Source organism: Eutrema salsugineum, unplaced genomic scaffold (genome assembly GCF_000478725.1).
Source record: "Eutrema salsugineum unplaced genomic scaffold, Eutsalg1_0 scaffold_10, whole genome shotgun sequence".
NCBI lineage: Eukaryota > Viridiplantae > Streptophyta > Magnoliopsida > Brassicales > Brassicaceae > Eutrema > Eutrema salsugineum.
In genome coordinates, this window is record NW_006256908.1 from 10,335,533 (window position 1) to 10,355,061 (window position 19,529).

Here is a 19,529-nt window from a genome sequence, read left to right on the forward strand (position 1 = left end):
TTTTGTAAGACTAACAACTTTAGTATTTTCAAAAATAAGAAAAGATATTTTTTTTTCTTAACATTCTGAAAAATTTAACTCAAAATCTGACAAGAAATTCTCAGAACATTAGGGTATGGCATTTATGAAACACGATACAGTGCTTGGGTTGGTATAAGTGATGATGCCACTACCGTTGAAGTTATTACAAGCCTCCCAAGAGACACCTCTGCTCATAAAATAATAGCTCATGACGAACGTGGCTCGCGTCCTCAACGTTTCTCGGAAACAAGACCCATCAGGGCCAGGGAAGATTGGCTTACAAAGCACAAATGATTGTGGATGATCGCACAACCAATCAATGTTTGCTTGAAGCTGTGCATCTGATGTGCCTTCCTTTGGCACACACCATTTAGGCAACTTTCTCGGTGGTTCTATACTATTTCCCATGTGTGATCCATTTGCTACGACGACGCATGAGCTAGTGCTTGGATCGTTACTAGTGACCATGCCACTTCCGCTGAAATTACAAGCGTCTTCCGAGCAACCTTTGCTCTGGTAATAAACGTTCATAACAAATGAGGCACGTGTCTTCATGTTGTTGTTGTCAAAACATGTTCCACCAGGTGAGATTGTCTTACAGTCGATACCTTGGCTACACACCCAATCAATATTAGCTTGTAGCTGTGCGTTTGTCGCCTCTTGTTTGGCCACGCACCATTTTCCTTTGTGGCTAATTATTGGTGGAGTACCTCCAGTACCGCCTCGTAAGACACCAGCATCATAAACCGGAGAAAAATCCGGTTTGAATAGCCCCCAATGTTTCTCGACGTTTGGACCGGGTTTACCATCCTCATTGAACAATGCGAATATGAAGATATCGATGTGGCGGTTAGGCATAAGAGGTGTCCCTATGTTCTGTGCACGCTTGATAATGTTGCGGTTGTAGTTTGCAGCGTTTTCAGGCGTGCACCATGGTGCGTCGCAAACGCTAGGCCAACCAGTTTCCCCTACGGAGATATCTACATCACCATAGCCTAGAGCACTCATAGCTGAGTAAGTTGCATCCATGATTGCATCGAACATGTTGTTGTATGTGTGTTGTGTGTGAGTATCCATTAGACCATGTGACGAGGGACCAAATATTGCGAAATTGACATTGTTCGGGTCCACCATGAAATAAGGGTAAGCGCTGATCATGAATGGGGACTTGGCCTGACGGTGGAACTCCAAGACCTTAGCAAAAAAGTCCTTTTGATCGTCGTTGAACCTGCTCTCGCTTGGTGCATTTTGGTTATAGCCTACGGTAAACGCATGTGGAGTTGTAACCTAGAAACAAATTCCATGCATGCGTAATGTTTTAACATTAGTACTTTATCAATCTACAATAATAAAACTCATGTACATCTTGTTTATAATAATAACAAATAACACACTATTTATTTCATATCTAGTATAATTAGTATAATATTTGACATCTAATATATGGTAGATATCATGGTGATTTAAAAACTGACCTTTGTATCTGTGAGACCGGAAGCTTTCAAAGCTTCGGTAAGACTTTGCATCGCCGGTACAAGATTTGAGATCAAGTTCATGTCTTTAGTGAGAAGAATCTCGTTCCCAACACAAATGTATTTGATCGTGGTCTGATGAAACGGCAACACATTGGCAGCGACCCATTGACGTGCATTTTCAAGGTTGGCCAACGCTGGAATGTTACCGTTAGGGACCGTAATGGTGACGTGGATTCCACTGCCTGCTAGGGCTCGGAGGATGTCTGGATTCGCGTCAAAGATCTTGACACTGTCGAAAATGGTCTTTGTCTTGATGAAGTCCACCACTTGTTGCGGCGGTGGAAGGTTCCCTAATGTTCCATAGTTGATACCTACGGCGGAAGTCACGGCTGAGAGTTGGAAGATCACGGCGGAGACTAGGAGGAGGGAAGGGGGAGTAAAGAACGGTGGCGTTTTGGCCATTGCTTTGGTTGGAACTTGGAAGAAAGCGTTTGGATTAATTATAACATTAGGCTAAGGATATGTATGTATTTATACTAATGCTGATCAATCTCCATTTATTTGAAGTTGTGGATTCTAGAACGATTTTTTTCTATAAAATTCAGTGTTATTAATTTTCTGATGATATCACAATTATTAGTAGTACAGTCAGATGTAGATGATTAGCACGTGGAGTTTTATTCTATGTAAGAATCTGAAATGTGATGTTATATAGAAGAACCGGGAAAGAAATCGTGCAACATTGAATATAGAATACAAATATATGTACAAAATAAAGTTGGCTTCAGTAGAAGAGGAAGATCATATGTATATACATATATTATTAGTTCATGAATTATTGAAAACAATATTAAATAATAAAATATTTTGGATGAGGCAGATTTATGTATATATACATACATATGTATTAAGTCCTATTTTATCAATTTGTACGAAATATGATTAATGAAAATAGAAAGAAAAAGTATAACTGGATATGTAATATGTTCTACTATATAATGTGGATGAGAAATTATCTGGACAAGATTGGTTACTATAGAGTTTAGACCGTTGTTTAAAAACAAATTAGTTCAAAAACAAATTAGTTACTTTCCATGAGCCATCAAAATGTCTTTGTGAGCCACATATAATGCACCGAAACTGGTAAATCAAAACAGTAATGTGTCATTGGATTCGCCAAACAACACTCTTAGCTAGTTTAACAATGTCAGGAGGAATCCTATCTGGACCGCCTACATGTATGATGTATCAGATAATCCTAGGTATATAATATGATCATGGGTCTCTAGTCTCTACCATTAAATTGTCTCCATAAAAGATAATACATATGTATCTTGAATCATCGACTGAACCGGAAATGAGACGGAAATGAGAAGTCATGTACTGTAGAAAACAAAATACTTTCAATATTCTCTTCAATCATTTTGAAAGACCGTTGTACATCTTTTTTATTTAATTATCTCTTGTTATTTGTAATAACATAACGTAAAGTTCGTTTTTTTCAATTATTTCTTAAAATAATTATATAGAGATAAAACACTCAGCCGCAAAAAAAAAATATTATACTCAGAAAAAACTCAACAGAGCAAAATTCTTTGGCTTCTTGATGCCCCAAAAAACCTCTGTACAAACTATTCAAGTAGCAGGAGCCCCATGGATTCTCATTCTCTCGGGTTTGATCCTGCGGCTAAAACCACTCTTCTTCTCATGAATCTCTCGGCCTCTTGTTCAGCGTGGAGAGCAAACTGAAGCCTCTTTAAATTCTCAGCACACTGTCTGTGCAATCCCGGTGAGAACATTCCGAGACCTTCTTGACTGATCGGTCCGAGATGCCTCTTGTGAGGCGAATGCCATTTGGATTGCAGGTAGTTCAGCGATCTCCATGGAGGCAACGGCATTGAGTTCTGCTTTAAGGAGAATTTAGCTGCATCAACCATTACTTGTAGGAACTGGTTTAGTCTTGCAACCGTTCCTACATAGACCACTGGGAGTGATTCCATTATCCGTTGGTAAGAATCCACGGCTCTTGCGATTTCAAAGTGACTTCTGAAATCAATGTCGACAATCAAACGGTCGTCTTGGCCAACAACAGTGTCACTCAATATGATATCTATGTATTCATTGTCTCCTGCAATTTCAAAAACATGATATCAGTCTTCAAGAATTTTATATGCAAAATACCTGTATAAGTCGGAATTTAGAGGCGAAAACTTACCACCAGGAACTTTGCCACCGCCTTGCCATCTTGCTGAACAAACAGCAGCATCATATCCAGAAAGTCTTAAGAGCTTTGCGAGATAAAACCTGATGCAACTGACGTTACATGTACCGGATTTAACAGAGTGAAGATCTTTCTCTTTAATAGTAAGCATCAGGGAACGAACCGCCGAGAGAACCTCGGTTTCGTGCTGAGGCATAGAGTACTTCAGAAACTGCAGGTACAAACAGATAATCTAGTTTAATAAAGTGGTCTTCGCAACCTTTTTTAGAAACCGAAAAAAAAAACTGGTCTCAAAATGTGATATAAAGAATGCTTCCTACAAAATACTTGTTCAGAAGGCATAGCATGAGAACATATTGGCCACAATAGTCTATATAAAAGTGCTATCCATCTTAGAAACCAAATAAAAACTGTCTCAACTATTGAAATGTGATATAAAGTATTCTTCAAAACATCAAATAGCAACTATATACAAACAAAAAGATACTATATACTCTAACAAATCCATGATAATCTCTGAAATACTTTTTATACCGAGTAGCAAACAAGAACATACTTGGATTTTGTGTTCATTGATCAAGAACCAAAACCAGACACAATCACTCAAAATTAGCCATCTACAACTCTCTTAAATAGACCTTGTTCTCTATATTCAATCTCCTATGTCTATTCTCTAGCCCCGTTCTACAACATCCAACTACTAGTCACAGCAATCAACAAATAAGGTAGGAAACGATGATCATAGAGAATCATCATCAATTAATTATCCCAATTCATACAGGAACACGGTAGAAATTCAAGATTAATCAAAATTTGTGATGATGGGTACCTGAATCTTATCGGAAAGGTAAGAAGGATCGGGAAATCCAGAATCGCTGTCGCTGCTGCACCAGGAATCACCAGGAGCAGCGCCACCGCTCCCACCACCGCCCGTCTCCAGGAAATCTGTAACCATTAGACCTAGGTCACGTTCACCGTCGTGGCTCCCTCGGTCCCACCATTCCTCCGCCGGAACAACCCTCAAGTCCATCCCCATTGTTGCTCCCAAATCTCACCGTCGATGATTATATTTATCTCTCGGTATCAAACTCAAACGATTCAAGAGAAACCAAAAAAAATAAAAAAAAAATCCTGAGAACTTAGGCGAAATTTAAACACACTGAACGATTCATTTCCATGAAATTGAAGATTGGATTGATTCCGTGCAAAAACGCGTTTCGTCCTCTTTCACGAGTATTGTGTGATTATATATACAAATGAGAAAGAGAAAGAGAAAGAGAAAGAGAAAGAGAGCTTGAAGGTTGTACAGGAGAGAAAAATCCAGGAAGATGAAGCGAAGGTGGGTTAATATAATAGTCATCTGTAAATGACAAAAATACCCTTAAAAGTTTATGATAATACTTATTTGAGCTCGTTTTTTCAAGTTGTAACGAACCGCAAAATTGCAAAAACAGAAAAAATGAACTAGGACAGAGTCTAGGCTAATATTCGTTTGGTAGGATTTTATTTTAACCAAGAAAAAACTAACGAAATAACGTAACTTTTTTTTTGTTTGTTTGTAACAGAGCAATGCTAAAAGGGTAAATAGGTAAAAATGGAAAGGAGGTGGAGCGGACAACCGAGAAATCAAAGGTTTGGCTTGGGGACGAAGTTAAGGCGGCTTTAACGTTTTTATTAAGCTGATTACACGGACGATTTTTTTATAATTAATACCAAAATTTTTAACTAGTGCCCTTTACATTTTCAGATTTTTTTACCGATACGTATATAAAAAAAATCGAATATTCTTGTCATTTTTGAAAAAAAAAAAAACTAGAAGAAGAATATTTATCCCAAATCCTTTATTAAGAAAGTGTGCTGTCTTTCAATTTTAGGGTTCATGCCGACTATGGAGATGGATCAAAGTTAGCTTTCTATGCAAGCTTATCTCCATATGTCAGAGGAATTAGAGAAAAATATGGTTTGCACAAGCAATCTAGCCTCATACCAAGAGACACTTGTTGGGCTAGATGCGTTCGGGTTCGATATTGGAGAACCTTTATCACGGGTCGAGGAGTTGTTATCTCTCTCAAAGAAGAGAAATAGATGACATATGAATCTAGCAAAAAAAAAAAAAGCTGAACAAGAGTTTGGACACAACAATCAATAAGCGTGCTTTAGGACGAAGTTAAGTGTCAAACAGAGCGATGCTGAGTTGGAGCGTAGCGGACAATCGAGAAATCAAAGGTTTGGCTTGGGACGAAGTTAAGGCGGCTTTAACGTTTTTATTCAGCTAACACGGAAGATTATTTTATTAAGATAGGGTTATATATTGACTTATAGACATTATAGCCGGAACAAATGGTTAATATTTTAAGCAAAAAAGGTTTTGGCAATGTGTGGAAGAAACGGCAAGACCAAGAAGTACATCCGTACGTCAAGATTGTCCAATCCCAAAAAATATTTAGAGAAAATAATTGTCTTAAGAAAAAGAATATGGATTTTGATCGATGTTTTACAAAAAGTCTAAGTAATACCAAACAGACAGCGACGTCCAAAACAATACGCGACTCATAAATCATAATCACTTTAATACATGATGATGACCTTTTCATATCATTTTGTATTCATATCTGTATATAGAGAGAAAAGGAACAAATTTGAAACTTTAGTCAATTACTATTTTGTGTGTAAATTTTTTTGTATCTAGAATATATATAACGAGTTCAATTACTTCCGTACATGACATCTCGATTTTCCATAATGCTGTTTGGTGATTGGATTTATAACACTGAACTACGAATTTATTCTAGTGGTTAATTAGTTCTTCAGTACAAATTCAATGTGCAAATATTAACATAGGTTTGTACTTTGAGTCTTCAGATGAGTGGCGCCAAAAAACAATCATTTAGCTCTTTTTTTGTAACTTGCAAAATAAAAGTTCAGAGATCTACCGTGGTTGGATATCGCAAACTTAAATTTATCACTCTATGCCTCAAACTGCATTACAAACAAGTTATTGTTAACAACATACTAAATAACGAGTTCCATTTAATCATGTGACTTGTTACTAGTGTTCTTATTTCTTAAAAGTAAAACTGTGATTTTTTACCGATATAGGAAAACATGATAAATTACAAAACCAAAAGAAAATTTCTGAATGATGTAACTGTCTAAAAAAGAAGAGATGTTTACGTATTTTCTATTTTCATAAACACATCAACGTCGAGAGATCAAAACATATATTTTGTTACGACAACAAATAAATCGTCGTGTTTCTCTGTTTGTTTGTCCTCCCGTTAATAGTAATCGTTCAGATTAGGACGGTAACAAAACAGCACCTAAAAGTAACTAGGCTTGGTACAAAACCAGTAATTCCACTGATAATTTCGCTTTTCAAATTTCTGAAAAAGAACGAAAATCTTTAGGATATTGCCAAAAGATTTCGTAAGACTTTTTTAAAAATGGGTCCATATCATTTTGATCAAATAGAATCCAACGACTTTTTTTTCTATTTGGCCAAACTATACTTTTGTGTGTGTCCATTTGTTTGACTTTCTCACACAATACACAAAGACAAAGAGACCATTATTTCTTCGGTCATCATCTCGTGCCTCTCAGTTCTTCATCTTCATCTTCTTCGCTCTGCGATCTCTGTTCACATCTTCTCTCTCTCTCCCTCTCTCATTATTATCATCTTTTTCTTTCGCCTTGCGGGTCGAAAATTTCTATAATTTCTCTTATCTTCTGCTTACAAACCATATCCAGCGCAAGCAGCTGAATAAGAACGATCAAGAATCAAAAAGGGGAAAAACGAAACCTCTTCTGTTCTGGACTGATGGGTTCTTGCTTCAGTTCTCGGGTCAAGGCCGAAAACCATTTTCACTGTGGTACCATCTCTGCAACAATATGCTTTTTTTTTATTCCCAGGAAAATCTGGAATTTTTTCATCGCTCTGTTTTTATAGGGTTTGCTAAATTCTCGTTTTAATTTCCACGATTCATGTATTTGACAGAAAAAAGGAGGGAAATTTTCCGATTTTGATTATACTCCAACTTTGAAATTGGTTAACTTATGTATGTCTCTGTGTAGGTAAGAGCAGCGATCTGTACGGTCCAAGCCTCTCGAGCCGGAAATCTTCGTCGACTGTTGCGGCGGCTCAGAAGACGGAAGGGGAGATACTTGACTCGACGCCGGTCAAAAGCTTCAGCTTCAACGAGCTAAAACTCGCCACCAGAAACTTCAGACCGGACAGTGTGATCGGCGAAGGTGGATTCGGTTGTGTCTTCAAAGGCTGGTTAGATGAGACCAATCTCACTCCGACTAGACCCGGAACCGGTTTAGTCATCGCCGTTAAAAAACTTAACCAAGAAGGTTATCAAGGTCACCGTGAATGGCTGGTCAGTGTTCATTTCTTCAAACTTCCAGTTATGTGTCTGTGTGCTTGTGTGTTTTTGTGTAATTTGTTGTGTTCTGTTCTGAGATAGACAGAGATCAATTACTTGGGGCAATTGAGTCACCCGAATCTAGTGAAACTGGTCGGTTATTGCTTAGAGGATGAACACCACCTTCTTGTCTACGAGTTTATGCAAAAAGGAAGTCTTGAGAATCATCTATTCAGAAGTGAGTCCCCTGAATCATCTCTTCTTGATTCAAAATCTCTGTTTTTTATTTATGTTTTGATGAAATGTTATAGAGCTTGTTTTGGTGTTGTCTTTTCTTTTGTTCTGATGGAAGTGGTTTTTGAAGCAGGAGGTACATATTTTAAGCCACTACCATGGTTTCTACGGATCAAAGTTGCGCTTGATGCAGCAAAGGGGCTTGCTTTTCTTCACAGCGACCCCGTCAAAGTGATATACCGAGACATTAAAGCCTCCAACATTTTGCTTGATGGGGTAAAGCAGAGAAAAAACATCTTCAAAGAATTTAGATGATTCACTTTTCTTTGAAGGACTTTTACTGAATGACTTTTGTTTCCATTAACAGGACTATAATGGAAAACTTTCCGACTTTGGTCTAGCTAGGGACGGTCCAATGGGTGATCTAAGCTATGTTAGTACAAGAGTTATGGGTACATATGGCTATGCCGCTCCCGAGTATATGTCATCAGGTATAAATTGCCACCAATGATTAGCTTGATCAATTTTCTACCAATGGTTTTGAATCCTTGTTTAATTTTCCCATTCTTATATCATTTCAGGTCACTTAAACACGAGAAGCGATGTGTACAGTTTCGGAGTTGTGCTTTTAGAGATTTTAACGGGTAAACAAGCGTTGGACCATAACAGGCCAGCTAAAGAAGAAAACCTTGTCGTATGGGCGCGACCACACCTCACAAGCAAACGCAAGGTTCTTCAAATCGTGGATACTCGGCTAGACACTCAGTATCTACCCGAGGAGGCAGTGAGATTGGCCAGCATTGCAGTTCAGTGTCTCTCGGTTGAACCCAAGTCGCGCCCGACCATGGACCAAGTGGTCCGTGCCTTGCAGCAACTTCAGGACAACTTGGGAAAACCGACTCAGACCGATCCGGTTAAGGATACCAAGAAGCTGGGTTTAAGAAATGGAGCTAAGTTACCAGAAAAACGGTTTAAACAATATCCTTTTGCCAGGCACCGGGAGTAAACCGTTCTGAGATTCGGAACACTGGTCAAGATGGTTAATTCGGTGAAGGATATTGCAAAAATCGGTTTTGGACGGATCGGATACGGTTATGGACAAACCGGGCAGGTCGAGACTGATAATTATTAATTGATACATTAGAGAACATGTGTTTAGCCTTTAGGCTTCCTCGTGTGCTGTGGTATCGAGTGAAGTATTGGCAATCTTTTCTTCTTGTGTTGTAACTACTGTTTGTATTTTTGTTCCTGAAAACATTTGATGTAGAGATTTTCCTATATCTCCAGTTTTAGAAACGAAAGTTTTTCAATGATGCGAGTTAAATTGCTAGAGAAGTTAACCAGTGATGCAAATAACAAACACAAATCCGTGATAACGTAGTGTATGAGTTGGTTTAATCGGTCCAGTTTTTCCAATTACGGTTTAGTGAAGAGAGGAAATAGTCAGACATTATAAATTGAAGAACGCGTGCCGGTTCGTGTTTTAACAGTCGAACTGCGTGACGTTTTTTCGGCTTATCCGCTTAACGAGCCAAAAACAAACTCGACTGTATTTATTAGTTGCAGAGAGGTTTTAGCCGCAGAACGAAAGGGTTTTACTTCACTGTGAGTGATCGTCGAGCTATGATGACGACCACTAATACCATGGCTATGCTTCAAAACCTCGTCTTCTCTGTACCCATCTCGCGTATGGTGGTGAGGCGTCACTCACTCGCCACCGCCGCCGCCGCAATCTCCACCGCCACAGCCGCCGTACCGTCTGCGAAACCGGCGCGTACTCCACATGTGGACTCGCAGGTTCTTCTCGGAATGTCGGAGCCGGAGCTTCAACAGCTCGCTATCAAACTCGGTCAAGTAAGGATCCGATTATTTCAAATTAGGAGATGAATATGAAGGAATCTGGGTTTGTTTAAGCTGAGAAAAAATTTCTGATTTTGCGGTTGAATTTTGCAGGAAGGATACAGAGGAAAACAGCTACATCATCTCATCTACAAGAGGAAGGTTAAAGAAGTTGAAGATTTTAGCAATTGTGAGCAATTTTTTTTTTAATCATACATTTCTGGGTTTCTTCCTTGACATTTTGTGCTAATGATTTAACCAATGTTCAATTTCATGAAGTGCCAAAAACGTTTCGAAATGAGCTTGTGGAAGGTGGATTTAAGGTGGGAAGATCACCCATTTACCAAACTGTCACTGCAACTGATGGTACCATTAAGGTATTTCTACTAATCAACAACTTTGGTAAATTTTTGAGATTTCTTGCTGCAGTTGTGTTTAATTAGTGTTTACGGTTTTCTAATGTTTTGTCTTTTGTTGTTTAATCTTACAGCTGCTGCTAAAGCTTGAAGATAGCCTATTGGTCGAAACTGTCGGTATACCAGTCCAGGAAGAAGAAAAGGGCATAACGCGCCTCACTGCCTGTGTCTCCTCCCAGGTGAATATGAATTTCTTGTTGTAGAGATTTGTTTTTTTGGGGGCTTTGCATAATTGAGTTTCAAACTGATGTCCTGAAGTTCTGCTTTAGGTTGGATGTCCGCTGCGTTGCTCGTTTTGTGCCACAGGAAAAGGAGGGTTCTCAAGAAATCTTCAGAGACATGAAATTATTGAACAGGTTTAGTTTTTTCTGCAGCTTATAGATTAGGTGAAATGAAATATATATTCAAAGTAATCATGGAATGATAGTAAAAAGAGAGAGCATGATACAGTTTATGAATTGGTGATTTTGTTCCAAGATAGAACACTTAGGATAAGATCTTAGGTAGAGACGCAATATTTTGAAGACCACCATCATTGTACTTTATGTTGTTTGACATAATAGAAACGCATAAAGCAGCGTTTATCAACAGGTGTTTGATCCCACTTAGGACCTGGAAGAAGAATTCATAGTAAAATGTAAATGTGGATTGTGTATTCAAGTGTAATTTTAAATGTATAGGTGTTGGCTATTGAGGATGTGTTCAAGCACAGAGTGACAAATGTGGTTTTCATGGGAATGGGTGAGCCGATGTTGAACCTAAAATCAGTTCTTGATGCCCATCGTTGTATGAATAAGGTAACAGTTGCCATTTTCCATTTTTACATGGTTCTGTGTAGAAATGAATGATGTTTTTGCTACGTGTCTATGCACTGTAAATAAATTGACAAGCCAGGACATGATAAATTGACCATAAAAATCATGTTTGATGCATGTATATGATTGTAAATTGGAAAGTAGGAACAAGTGATGTTGGAATAGACGATTTATGTCTATGCGCAAATATTAAGTTGTAGAATTTGAAAATAATAAGAGACATAGCAGTCACTCTTGGTATGCTTTTCCTCTACTTAGGACATTGAGATCGGGCAACGAATGATTACAATATCGACAGTTGGTGTTCCGAACACTATCAAGAAGCTTGCCTCTCATAAGCTTCAGTCGACCTTAGCTGTCAGGTGTTTCCTCACCTTCTGGTTGTATTCATGTGTTGTTCAAAATTATCGATTGCCGTTCGATTGCCAGATTTTTATATTATTACTCAATCTTGAGCTTTTCTTGTGGCAAATCAGCTTACATGCTCCAAACCAGAGTCTCCGGGAGAAAATTGTGCCAAGTGCCAAGGCTTATCCGCTGGAAGCAATTATGAAGGATTGTCGTGATTACTTCCAAGAAACAAATAGACGAGTCTCCTTTGAATATGCCCTTCTAGGTAGGTTTGTGAGACTTAAAATTTATGTTCGGCTCCCTTATTATAACATTTACATTAACAGTAAGTTTGATAAATGATGATGTAGCTGGAGTCAATGATTCAGTTGAGCACGCGGTGGAACTCGCAGAGCTACTCCGTGAATGGGGTAAAACTTATCATGTAAATCTGATACCTTACAACCCAATTGAAGGATCAGAGTACAAGCGACCTTACAAGAAAGCGGTATGTTTAATAACCATTAGTCAAAGGGCATTCCGTTTTTGGTTTGGTTTGGTCAGTTTTGGATAAAAAAACTCAATGAAATTACAATTAACTGATTAATAAATTACATGCTTTTGGTACAGTTAAATAGATTTTTGGTATATATCTAATGGAAAATGATGATTTTCAGCTTCTTCGGCTGCACTAAGTTTTAGTCTCAATTCGCTCGCTATGTTTTGTAGGCACGGTTGCTCTAAAACTAATTATTCTTTGAATGTTTCACAGATGCTTTGGCTGGAGTTAGTCTTTAATCTCTCTTTAATTAATAAATCGTGCAGGTCCTAGCGTTTGCGGCTGCATTGGAGTCGCGGAAGATAACAGCCAGTGTGAGGCAAACAAGAGGACTTGATGCGAGTGCTGCTTGTGGTCAGCTGAGGAATAAGTTCCAGAAAAGCCCTTTACTCGCTGTGACAGATGGTCAAGAGTCTCAGCCAGATGCAGAAGCTGTTCCTTGTTGATCTCCCGGATTGGAGATATCTCAGGTTTTGCCATTGAATGGCTCTGTCAGAGCCGGGCTTGGGTAGAAGCCCATGATAATTCGGATGTGTTAGAAGGAAAAATGGAATCAGATAATACCTGAGAGAAGTCTCTACTCTCTACGGTGATGGGGTTCACGTCATGCCCACCTCTAAAAACTCTGTTTGTAATTATAATTTACAAATTTATAAATTTATAATGGAACTCTTTTGTGTTTTTATTTATTTGAATCTCATTCGCCGTTATTCCGGCAAGTCTCATGTGACTTACATTATCCCTTAACAACCTCAAGTGACCAAAACAAAAGTCAACAACTGTTTTAATGTTTTTAACAAAAGCCATTGTAACTACTTTCTCAGTCCAATTCTCCGACCGACCCTTTTAATGGCTCCCACGTTTCACTCTAATCATATATACTCTCTCTCCCTTTCTCTACTTAGACCCGTTTCTGTTTTCTCTGAAACTTGAAAACGCATGAAATTTGAGGAACTCCTCATGGAAGCTTCACAGCAACACAGTAACAAGAGACATGACGTAGAGGAAGGAGTGAGCACCTCTATTACTATTAAAAAAAGACTCAAAATGTTTGTTCTAACAATTACTTAATAGCTTTGGTTGTTTGTGTTTATGCAGGTAATGCATCTTAAAGAGAAACTAGAGGATGAGGAAGCACTTAGTAGAACTTTACGCTCTGCTTTCGATGGCTCTGCTGTTTCGCTCCCAAGTCTCTCCTCATTGTATATTCCACCTCAGGCAATACCATTTACACATACCTCACACAATGCTACTTATAGTTTCTTAATGATTTAACAGTTAAGAGAAATTTGATTAATCTAACAGTTTTCCGAGCTTATACAAGAGCTAGCCGTTGTGGAGGCAGAGATTCTCTGTCTAGACCGAAAAATCGAGGAGCTGAAGCTTAAACTGTACTACGAACAGAGGCAAACGCAAGAGATGACTGAGCAGAAGAGGACACTGGCGAGACAGAATCATGTGAGACGCAATAGCTTGCCACTAAAACATGATCTTCATCAACGATCTTTGTCACATCACTACCAACGCTCTGCTCTAGATATTGTCCCAAGTACTCACTCAAGGCTCTCGTTCTCTTATGCTCCCGGTTTCTTGGATGCCACTTCTTCAGGTGGCTTCACAGGTTTGTAGTTTCTTATTCCTTACGTTTATTTTTAAAATGGTAAGAATATTTTTATGCCTAACGGATTCCGAACATAACCAAGAATTTCTAAATCTAACTAGACCCAAAAAAAAAAAATGGTTTTATTCCGATATATATTTCTCAAAACGGAGAAACCAAGTGCTTCACATTGCACTCAAAGTCATGGTTTTGCTGGGCAGATGAATTTGATGGGTTTTCAAGAACGCAGATGGGTAGAGTGAGAAAGGGGCTTGGGCTTGTGGAAGAGAAGACCAAAGCCGACCCAAACGAAGTTTCTGAACAGCTCATAAACTGTCTCATAGGCATTTATTTGGAACTGAATCAGGTTTCATCAAAGACCAAAGGAGATGTCGAGTTTTCGAGAAGGCCCTCTTCTTGTAGCCGGAAATCAAACACATATAGTTATTATCAGAACGCAATGAATCTTGATCCTTATCACGTATTGCCAGACTCAAGCGGAGGATTCACTAGAGACATTGGCCCTTACAAGAACTTCATTCACATTTCAAGAAATTCCATCGATGTGACCCGTTTTACCCATTATTGTTCACCGGCTGTTCCACGCTTGAGGTATTTAACCTTTACATTCTCTGAAATCAACGTACAAACTCACCTCATTCAATAGTGTAATTCTTGAAGAAATTGTTGTATTGACTAACTTATATGTGTTGGACTTGGACAGTGCTTTGATGGAAAAGCTTTCAGAAGTGGATTTGAGTTTCTTGACTTACAAGCAAAAACTGGCTTTCTGGATCAATATCTACAACGCTTGTATCATGCATGTACGGCCACGTTTACAAAATAAATTATTGAATTTTTTTTATTATATATATCACACAAAAATTGAACTTAAAATCGAATTCTATGTTCTAATTATAGGCTTTTCTTGAGTATGGGTTGCCTTCGTCGCACAATAAACTACTTACCTTAATGAACAAGGTACGTTTTGGATCAAAATTCCAAGAAAATAACTCTAAGTTTTGGATCAAAAATCCAAGGAAATAACTCTACCTGCTAGTTGTGTTTTATATGGCAGGCTTCACTCAATGTCGGTGGCATAGTCCTCAACGCTTTGGCGATTGAACATTTTGTCTTGCGACATCCTTGTGAACCAGAACATGTAAGTGCATTCCATTTCAATTTATAGCTATAAAGTGAATCAGTTACTACTAGAAGCTAATCAACATCTTGATGAAACAAAGGACTCGCTTGATGAGAAAGAAACTCTGTTGCGGCACACTTATGGTTTAGGATATTCAGAGCCTAACGTGACATTTGCGCTTTGCCGTGGAAGTTGGTCTTCACCAGCAGTAAGTGTACAAAACATAGTTTCTTGACTGTTGTATATTATTACTTGAATATATATGGATGAAGAGGTTGATATTCATGTGCAGCTTAGAGTCTATACAGCAGATGAGGTAGTGAATGATTTAGGAAGAGCAAGAGTGGAGTATCTAGAAGCTTCGGTGGGTGTTTCGAGCAAGAAAAAGATTGTGGTTCCACAGCTTCTACAATGGCACATGAAAGATTTTGCTGATGATATTGAATCCCTTTTGGAATGGATCTATAGCCAGTTGCCGCGATCAGGGAACCTGAAGGCCATGGTTATGGACTGTTTAAAGAGAAAAATAAAAGTTCCTTTAGCTAAAATGGTAGAGATTCAAACATATGGACATGAGTTTCGTTATCTATTATCATTGTAAATACGAGAGATCCTGAATATTACTTAACAACGTTTATAACTTTTTTTCGTCTTAAATCAATGTTTCATTACTAACTTCGTTCTCGGATGAAACATTTTCGTTTGTTTGCATCTTAAAATAAAATAAAGTTTCATATGGACACTTTGACAATTTTAAATGTTTGAATAAGAGCAGTGAAATTTTAATCTTTGTAATTCGTAGACCAAGAAATGAATTATAACATGAATTAAAGACACCGGAGTTACATTTTCAAATGGCAAGCTTAGACTCCGTTGCTTCTATGAATTAAATCAAACCCTTTTAAAAGTGGAGTAACATAAAACAACTAAAGAACTATAATAGAAATGAATATAAACTTTAGCTAAATTTGTAAGTGGAGAAGACATGTTCCGTTCATATCACCAAAAAGGAAAACCTTGTGGACTTGTGTTACGTTTGCATCAAATGCTGTCGGAAATACTTTTATTTATAAATATTTAATTCATCGGTCAAAAACCAATTCCCCCACTTATTAAAGGCTTTTTGGACCAATAGCCATTGAATTATTCTTGTTTCTCGTTACCAAATCTATGTGGGATCCCCGTGGATCTATCACTAACGTGCATTAACTTCACTCTTAACAGAAACTCTTTAGTAAATGACTAGTTAAAATTTCAAACGAACCAGAAGATTGTATATAGTATCATATTAATACAACCATGTTTTTAGATTACACGAAATTAAACGTTACAACCCAACCATGTAAATTACTTTAGAGATAGCTGCGGGCTGTTACAAAATTTTCTCACAGCCACTTCAGCTACTCTCTTTCTCTCTCCCCTTTTTCCCCTTTTACAACTCACAATTAAAACACAAAAGAAAATAAATATTAAAAAAGAAAAAACACACAAAAGTCAAAGATACTACTATTCTCCCCTCATTTTTTCTCTCCTTTCCATATATAAAATTTTGAAAAAAAAAAGGAAGAAGCGAAATTAGCGGAGAGTTTTCTTTTGTCTCGACCACTTTAATTTTTTTTTTCGATTCTCCCACAAATTTAGTTTCTCGAAACTCCGATTTAGACCCTGAAATTCTTCCCGACAAAGGTTTGACCAAACTGCCAGTTAGAAGGAACGATGTTCCATGAAGTAGAGGTTCTACGGTCACTGCCTGTGACACGGAAAGAAAGTGACTGACCAACCAAAACAGCATTAGATTGCCAGTTCTGACCCCAGTTCCTGCTCAAACTCATCCAACCAGTCCGTGAACCTTTCACGCTCGTCCTCACGATGTCTCCTGCTCCCGCCACGTTAGTGATCAGAACCAAGTTAAAGTAACGGTGACCGTTGATCGTAAACCTTATCCCTCCTCTCTTCCTACAAGGCACCCTACACAAAAATACCAACATTTCACTCTCATTAACAAACCAAAAATAAAAGGACACCAAAGTTGCATTTACTCAGTAACATATCGTCAAAATTGAAATAACACACAAAAGCGTACTAAACTTGTTAATAACTAAAAAATTTCGTTTTTTCGACATCATTAGGTAAAGTTCAAATGTGAAAAAAAACGCCATTTACAAAATGTTTCTAGCCGTTTTGTCTAAAGAAAAATCGATAATTATGGACTTAGGTTAGTATTGGCAAGAAAAATTGATAAAAGATTGTGTACCTGCGGTATGAGACGGGGACAATGCCGGCGCGATATTGAGCGATCTTGAGGAAGACAGGCATGGCTAGGTCGAAGTGGGCACGTGGCGGGTTGCACCATCCTCCGTTATCGCTGGGCTGAGCCAAGTTTGGTGGGCAGAAATTGGTTGCTGTTATGAGGATCGATGGGCTACCTGAGTGGCACCATTGCGGATCGTTGGCGCATTTTAGCTCAAAGCAGGCTCCACAACTCATACCGTTGTTAAACAGCGCCGTGCTCAATGCAGCCGTGTTGGTTCCATAGCCTTGGCTGTAAAGGTTCCCATAACCACAAGCTCCTCCTGTAAATTCAAATTAGATCATTGTTATTGAAAAGAGAGGATCTTTGAGTGAATTTACTCTGTTTTTATGCTCTGTTTTGTTTTTAAAAGAATAAACTTTTTATGCTCTATTTCTTGTGGACTGACCCATAGTGCCGGAGGCGTCGCTGCCACCGTAGAAAGTGGCGTGTGCGGTTTGCCACGCGCCGCCGGAGTAAACGCCGGGGATTTTGGCGTCGGCGATGTTCAAGAAGAGAAATGTGGTGAAGAGGATTACTAATTTAACAATAGCCATTTTTTGTGTGGGTTATTCAAAAAAAGGGGTTTTAAACTACTATGAGGGTAAAGGAGGAAGATGAAAGAAAGAACAAGAGCGCTTTCGAGCTTGCGCTCTTGTTAAAGATTTCGAGTTAGGTTTTTTGTTAATTGGGGAGATGATGGTGAGGAAGAAGAAGGAGTGAGGTTCGGTATTTATGGAGGGAGGGAAACTCCAAAGTTAGAGTTAGAGAGAGATTGAGAGATATTATTGGCTAAACTTTAATTTCCTTTGTCAAAAATTAAACTTTAAATTAATCGATTGCTATTTCTACGTAAGGTGGAGGTAGGTTTGTAACCGTTTTGTCATAATTTTTTTATATATCAAAATCTATTTTTTTATATAGATGATAATGATACTCCAAAATCTTTTTATCTCATTGATTCCTGCAGGATCTATAGTATGTGACTTAGAAATTTAATGCTAAAAAAGTTCGACAAACTGAAGGATATCGAGTTGACTTATGTGAGGCGTTTCATACAGTTATGAATTATGATGAGAGTTTTTTTGTATATTATGTTTGTTTTGCTGACCCTGACAAATGCAAAGATAATCCTTTTATTGTCTTTTGCGACTGCTCGTTTTTCACTTGTTTACTTGCGCGGGTAATCTAGTTCAAGGTGAATCATCCTATTATGACGACACTGACCTTAGCCGTTTCGCTGTTTATCAATGTAAATGCAATGACTGTAGTTGACTAATTGACCAACAAAAATTAATGCAAATAGTACAAGAATTAACTCGACGGAAAATATTATTATGCTTAACTATATCATTATAGACCCCGAGTATCTCGAATACTATATTATACATGCAAATGCCATGAATCTACATAAGTTATCTTAAAAAAAACTAATATAAACTATCAGACATACGATGAGTTCATGAGTACGTAATATCATACATAAGCATAACTACATATCCACTCTTGTATTACTGAAATAAACATCACACAATAAATATGAGTATTTATTAGTTTATAATAATAATAATAAAAAAAGAACATTGATTTTTATTACAATCGGGTTACGAAAAAGGGAGAAGAAATTTTGGTTTGCTTAAAAAAGAAGTTGGAGCATCAATCACGACGGATTTTGTTAAGCTCAACAGTAACACCATCATTACTTCTTTAACCTTTTTTGGTCCTAAACCGTTTTCCTATTTCCATGCATGCCATTGCCATTTGCCATTACTTTTTACATCTTTAGTTTTGCCAAAAACTCACTATCCTCAATAATCATTCGTATTTGGTATATATGATGATCAGTAGGGTACATTTCGATTCAAATTTTTTTTTTCTTTACAATTTTTTACCGATTCCCGCCAATTATTTACCCCCAAATTCAAGAGACTTCACTTTATGAGGAAGAGAGAAGGAAGAGAGAGAGAGATTCCCAGATACAAATCTTTACATAGAAGAAAGTGATACACACATGACATAAGTTTGAGAAAAAAATATAATAAAAAAGAGGAACCCACATTCCCCGCATTCATCGGGCCACGTATTGCGCCGTGCATTAGCCGTACGTAAAAGTGATACACAAGACCCGACCCAATCCTCTATCGGACCTATTCGGTCAATGGTTTATGGTTATGAGTCAAAGATATACATTAAGGAGCAAAGCTTTCTACTTCTTAGTTCT

At 37.9% G+C, this 19,529-nt stretch overlaps 6 protein-coding genes across 6 annotated transcripts; 3 read left to right on the plus strand and 3 right to left on the minus strand.

Moving 5' to 3' along the window:
* Positions 1-108: 108 nt before the first annotated feature.
* LOC18027384 (glucan endo-1,3-beta-glucosidase) lies at positions 109-1,971 on the minus strand. The gene is made up of 2 exons (XM_006411127.2): positions 1,497-1,971; positions 109-1,308 (listed from the first exon to the last, which is right to left on the minus strand). The coding sequence occupies exons 1-2, from the start codon at positions 1,956-1,958 to the stop codon at positions 109-111; spliced, it is 1,662 nt and encodes a 553-aa protein (XP_006411190.1). The 5' UTR covers positions 1,959-1,971.
* Positions 1,972-2,877: 906 nt separating this feature from the next.
* LOC18027385 lies at positions 2,878-5,011 on the minus strand. The gene is made up of 3 exons (XM_006411128.2): positions 4,547-5,011; positions 3,712-3,928; positions 2,878-3,624 (listed from the first exon to the last, which is right to left on the minus strand). Exons 1-3 carry the CDS (start codon positions 4,751-4,753, stop codon positions 3,158-3,160), a joined length of 891 nt encoding a protein of 296 aa, XP_006411191.1. The 5' UTR covers positions 4,754-5,011; the 3' UTR covers positions 2,878-3,157.
* Positions 5,012-7,252: 2,241 nt separating this feature from the next.
* Positions 7,253-9,626, plus strand: LOC18027386 (serine/threonine-protein kinase BIK1). Its single transcript, XM_006411129.2, has 6 exons — positions 7,253-7,586; positions 7,789-8,096; positions 8,184-8,319; positions 8,449-8,591; positions 8,683-8,806; positions 8,897-9,626. The coding sequence occupies exons 1-6, from the start codon at positions 7,535-7,537 to the stop codon at positions 9,319-9,321; spliced, it is 1,188 nt and encodes a 395-aa protein (XP_006411192.1). The 5' UTR covers positions 7,253-7,534; the 3' UTR covers positions 9,322-9,626.
* Positions 9,627-9,899: 273 nt separating this feature from the next.
* LOC18027387 (probable dual-specificity RNA methyltransferase RlmN) lies at positions 9,900-12,984 on the plus strand. The gene is made up of 10 exons (XM_006411131.2): positions 9,900-10,169; positions 10,269-10,344; positions 10,434-10,531; positions 10,645-10,749; positions 10,840-10,926; positions 11,251-11,367; positions 11,644-11,747; positions 11,862-12,001; positions 12,087-12,223; positions 12,541-12,984. The coding sequence occupies exons 1-10, from the start codon at positions 9,939-9,941 to the stop codon at positions 12,718-12,720; spliced, it is 1,275 nt and encodes a 424-aa protein (XP_006411194.1). The 5' UTR covers positions 9,900-9,938; the 3' UTR covers positions 12,721-12,984.
* A 229-nt stretch (positions 12,985-13,213) lies between these two features.
* On the plus strand, positions 13,214-15,619 carry LOC18027916. Its single transcript, XM_006411134.2, has 9 exons — positions 13,214-13,285; positions 13,373-13,492; positions 13,580-13,895; positions 14,096-14,486; positions 14,599-14,698; positions 14,796-14,855; positions 14,953-15,036; positions 15,119-15,226; positions 15,311-15,619. The coding sequence occupies exons 1-9, from the start codon at positions 13,214-13,216 to the stop codon at positions 15,617-15,619; spliced, it is 1,560 nt and encodes a 519-aa protein (XP_006411197.2).
* Positions 15,620-16,296: 677 nt separating this feature from the next.
* Positions 16,297-18,009, minus strand: LOC18027917 (expansin-A4). Its single transcript, XM_006411135.2, has 3 exons — positions 17,718-18,009; positions 17,273-17,591; positions 16,297-16,986 (listed from the first exon to the last, which is right to left on the minus strand). The coding sequence occupies exons 1-3, from the start codon at positions 17,863-17,865 to the stop codon at positions 16,677-16,679; spliced, it is 777 nt and encodes a 258-aa protein (XP_006411198.1). The 5' UTR covers positions 17,866-18,009; the 3' UTR covers positions 16,297-16,676.
* Between the last annotated feature and the right edge of the window lie 1,520 nt (positions 18,010-19,529).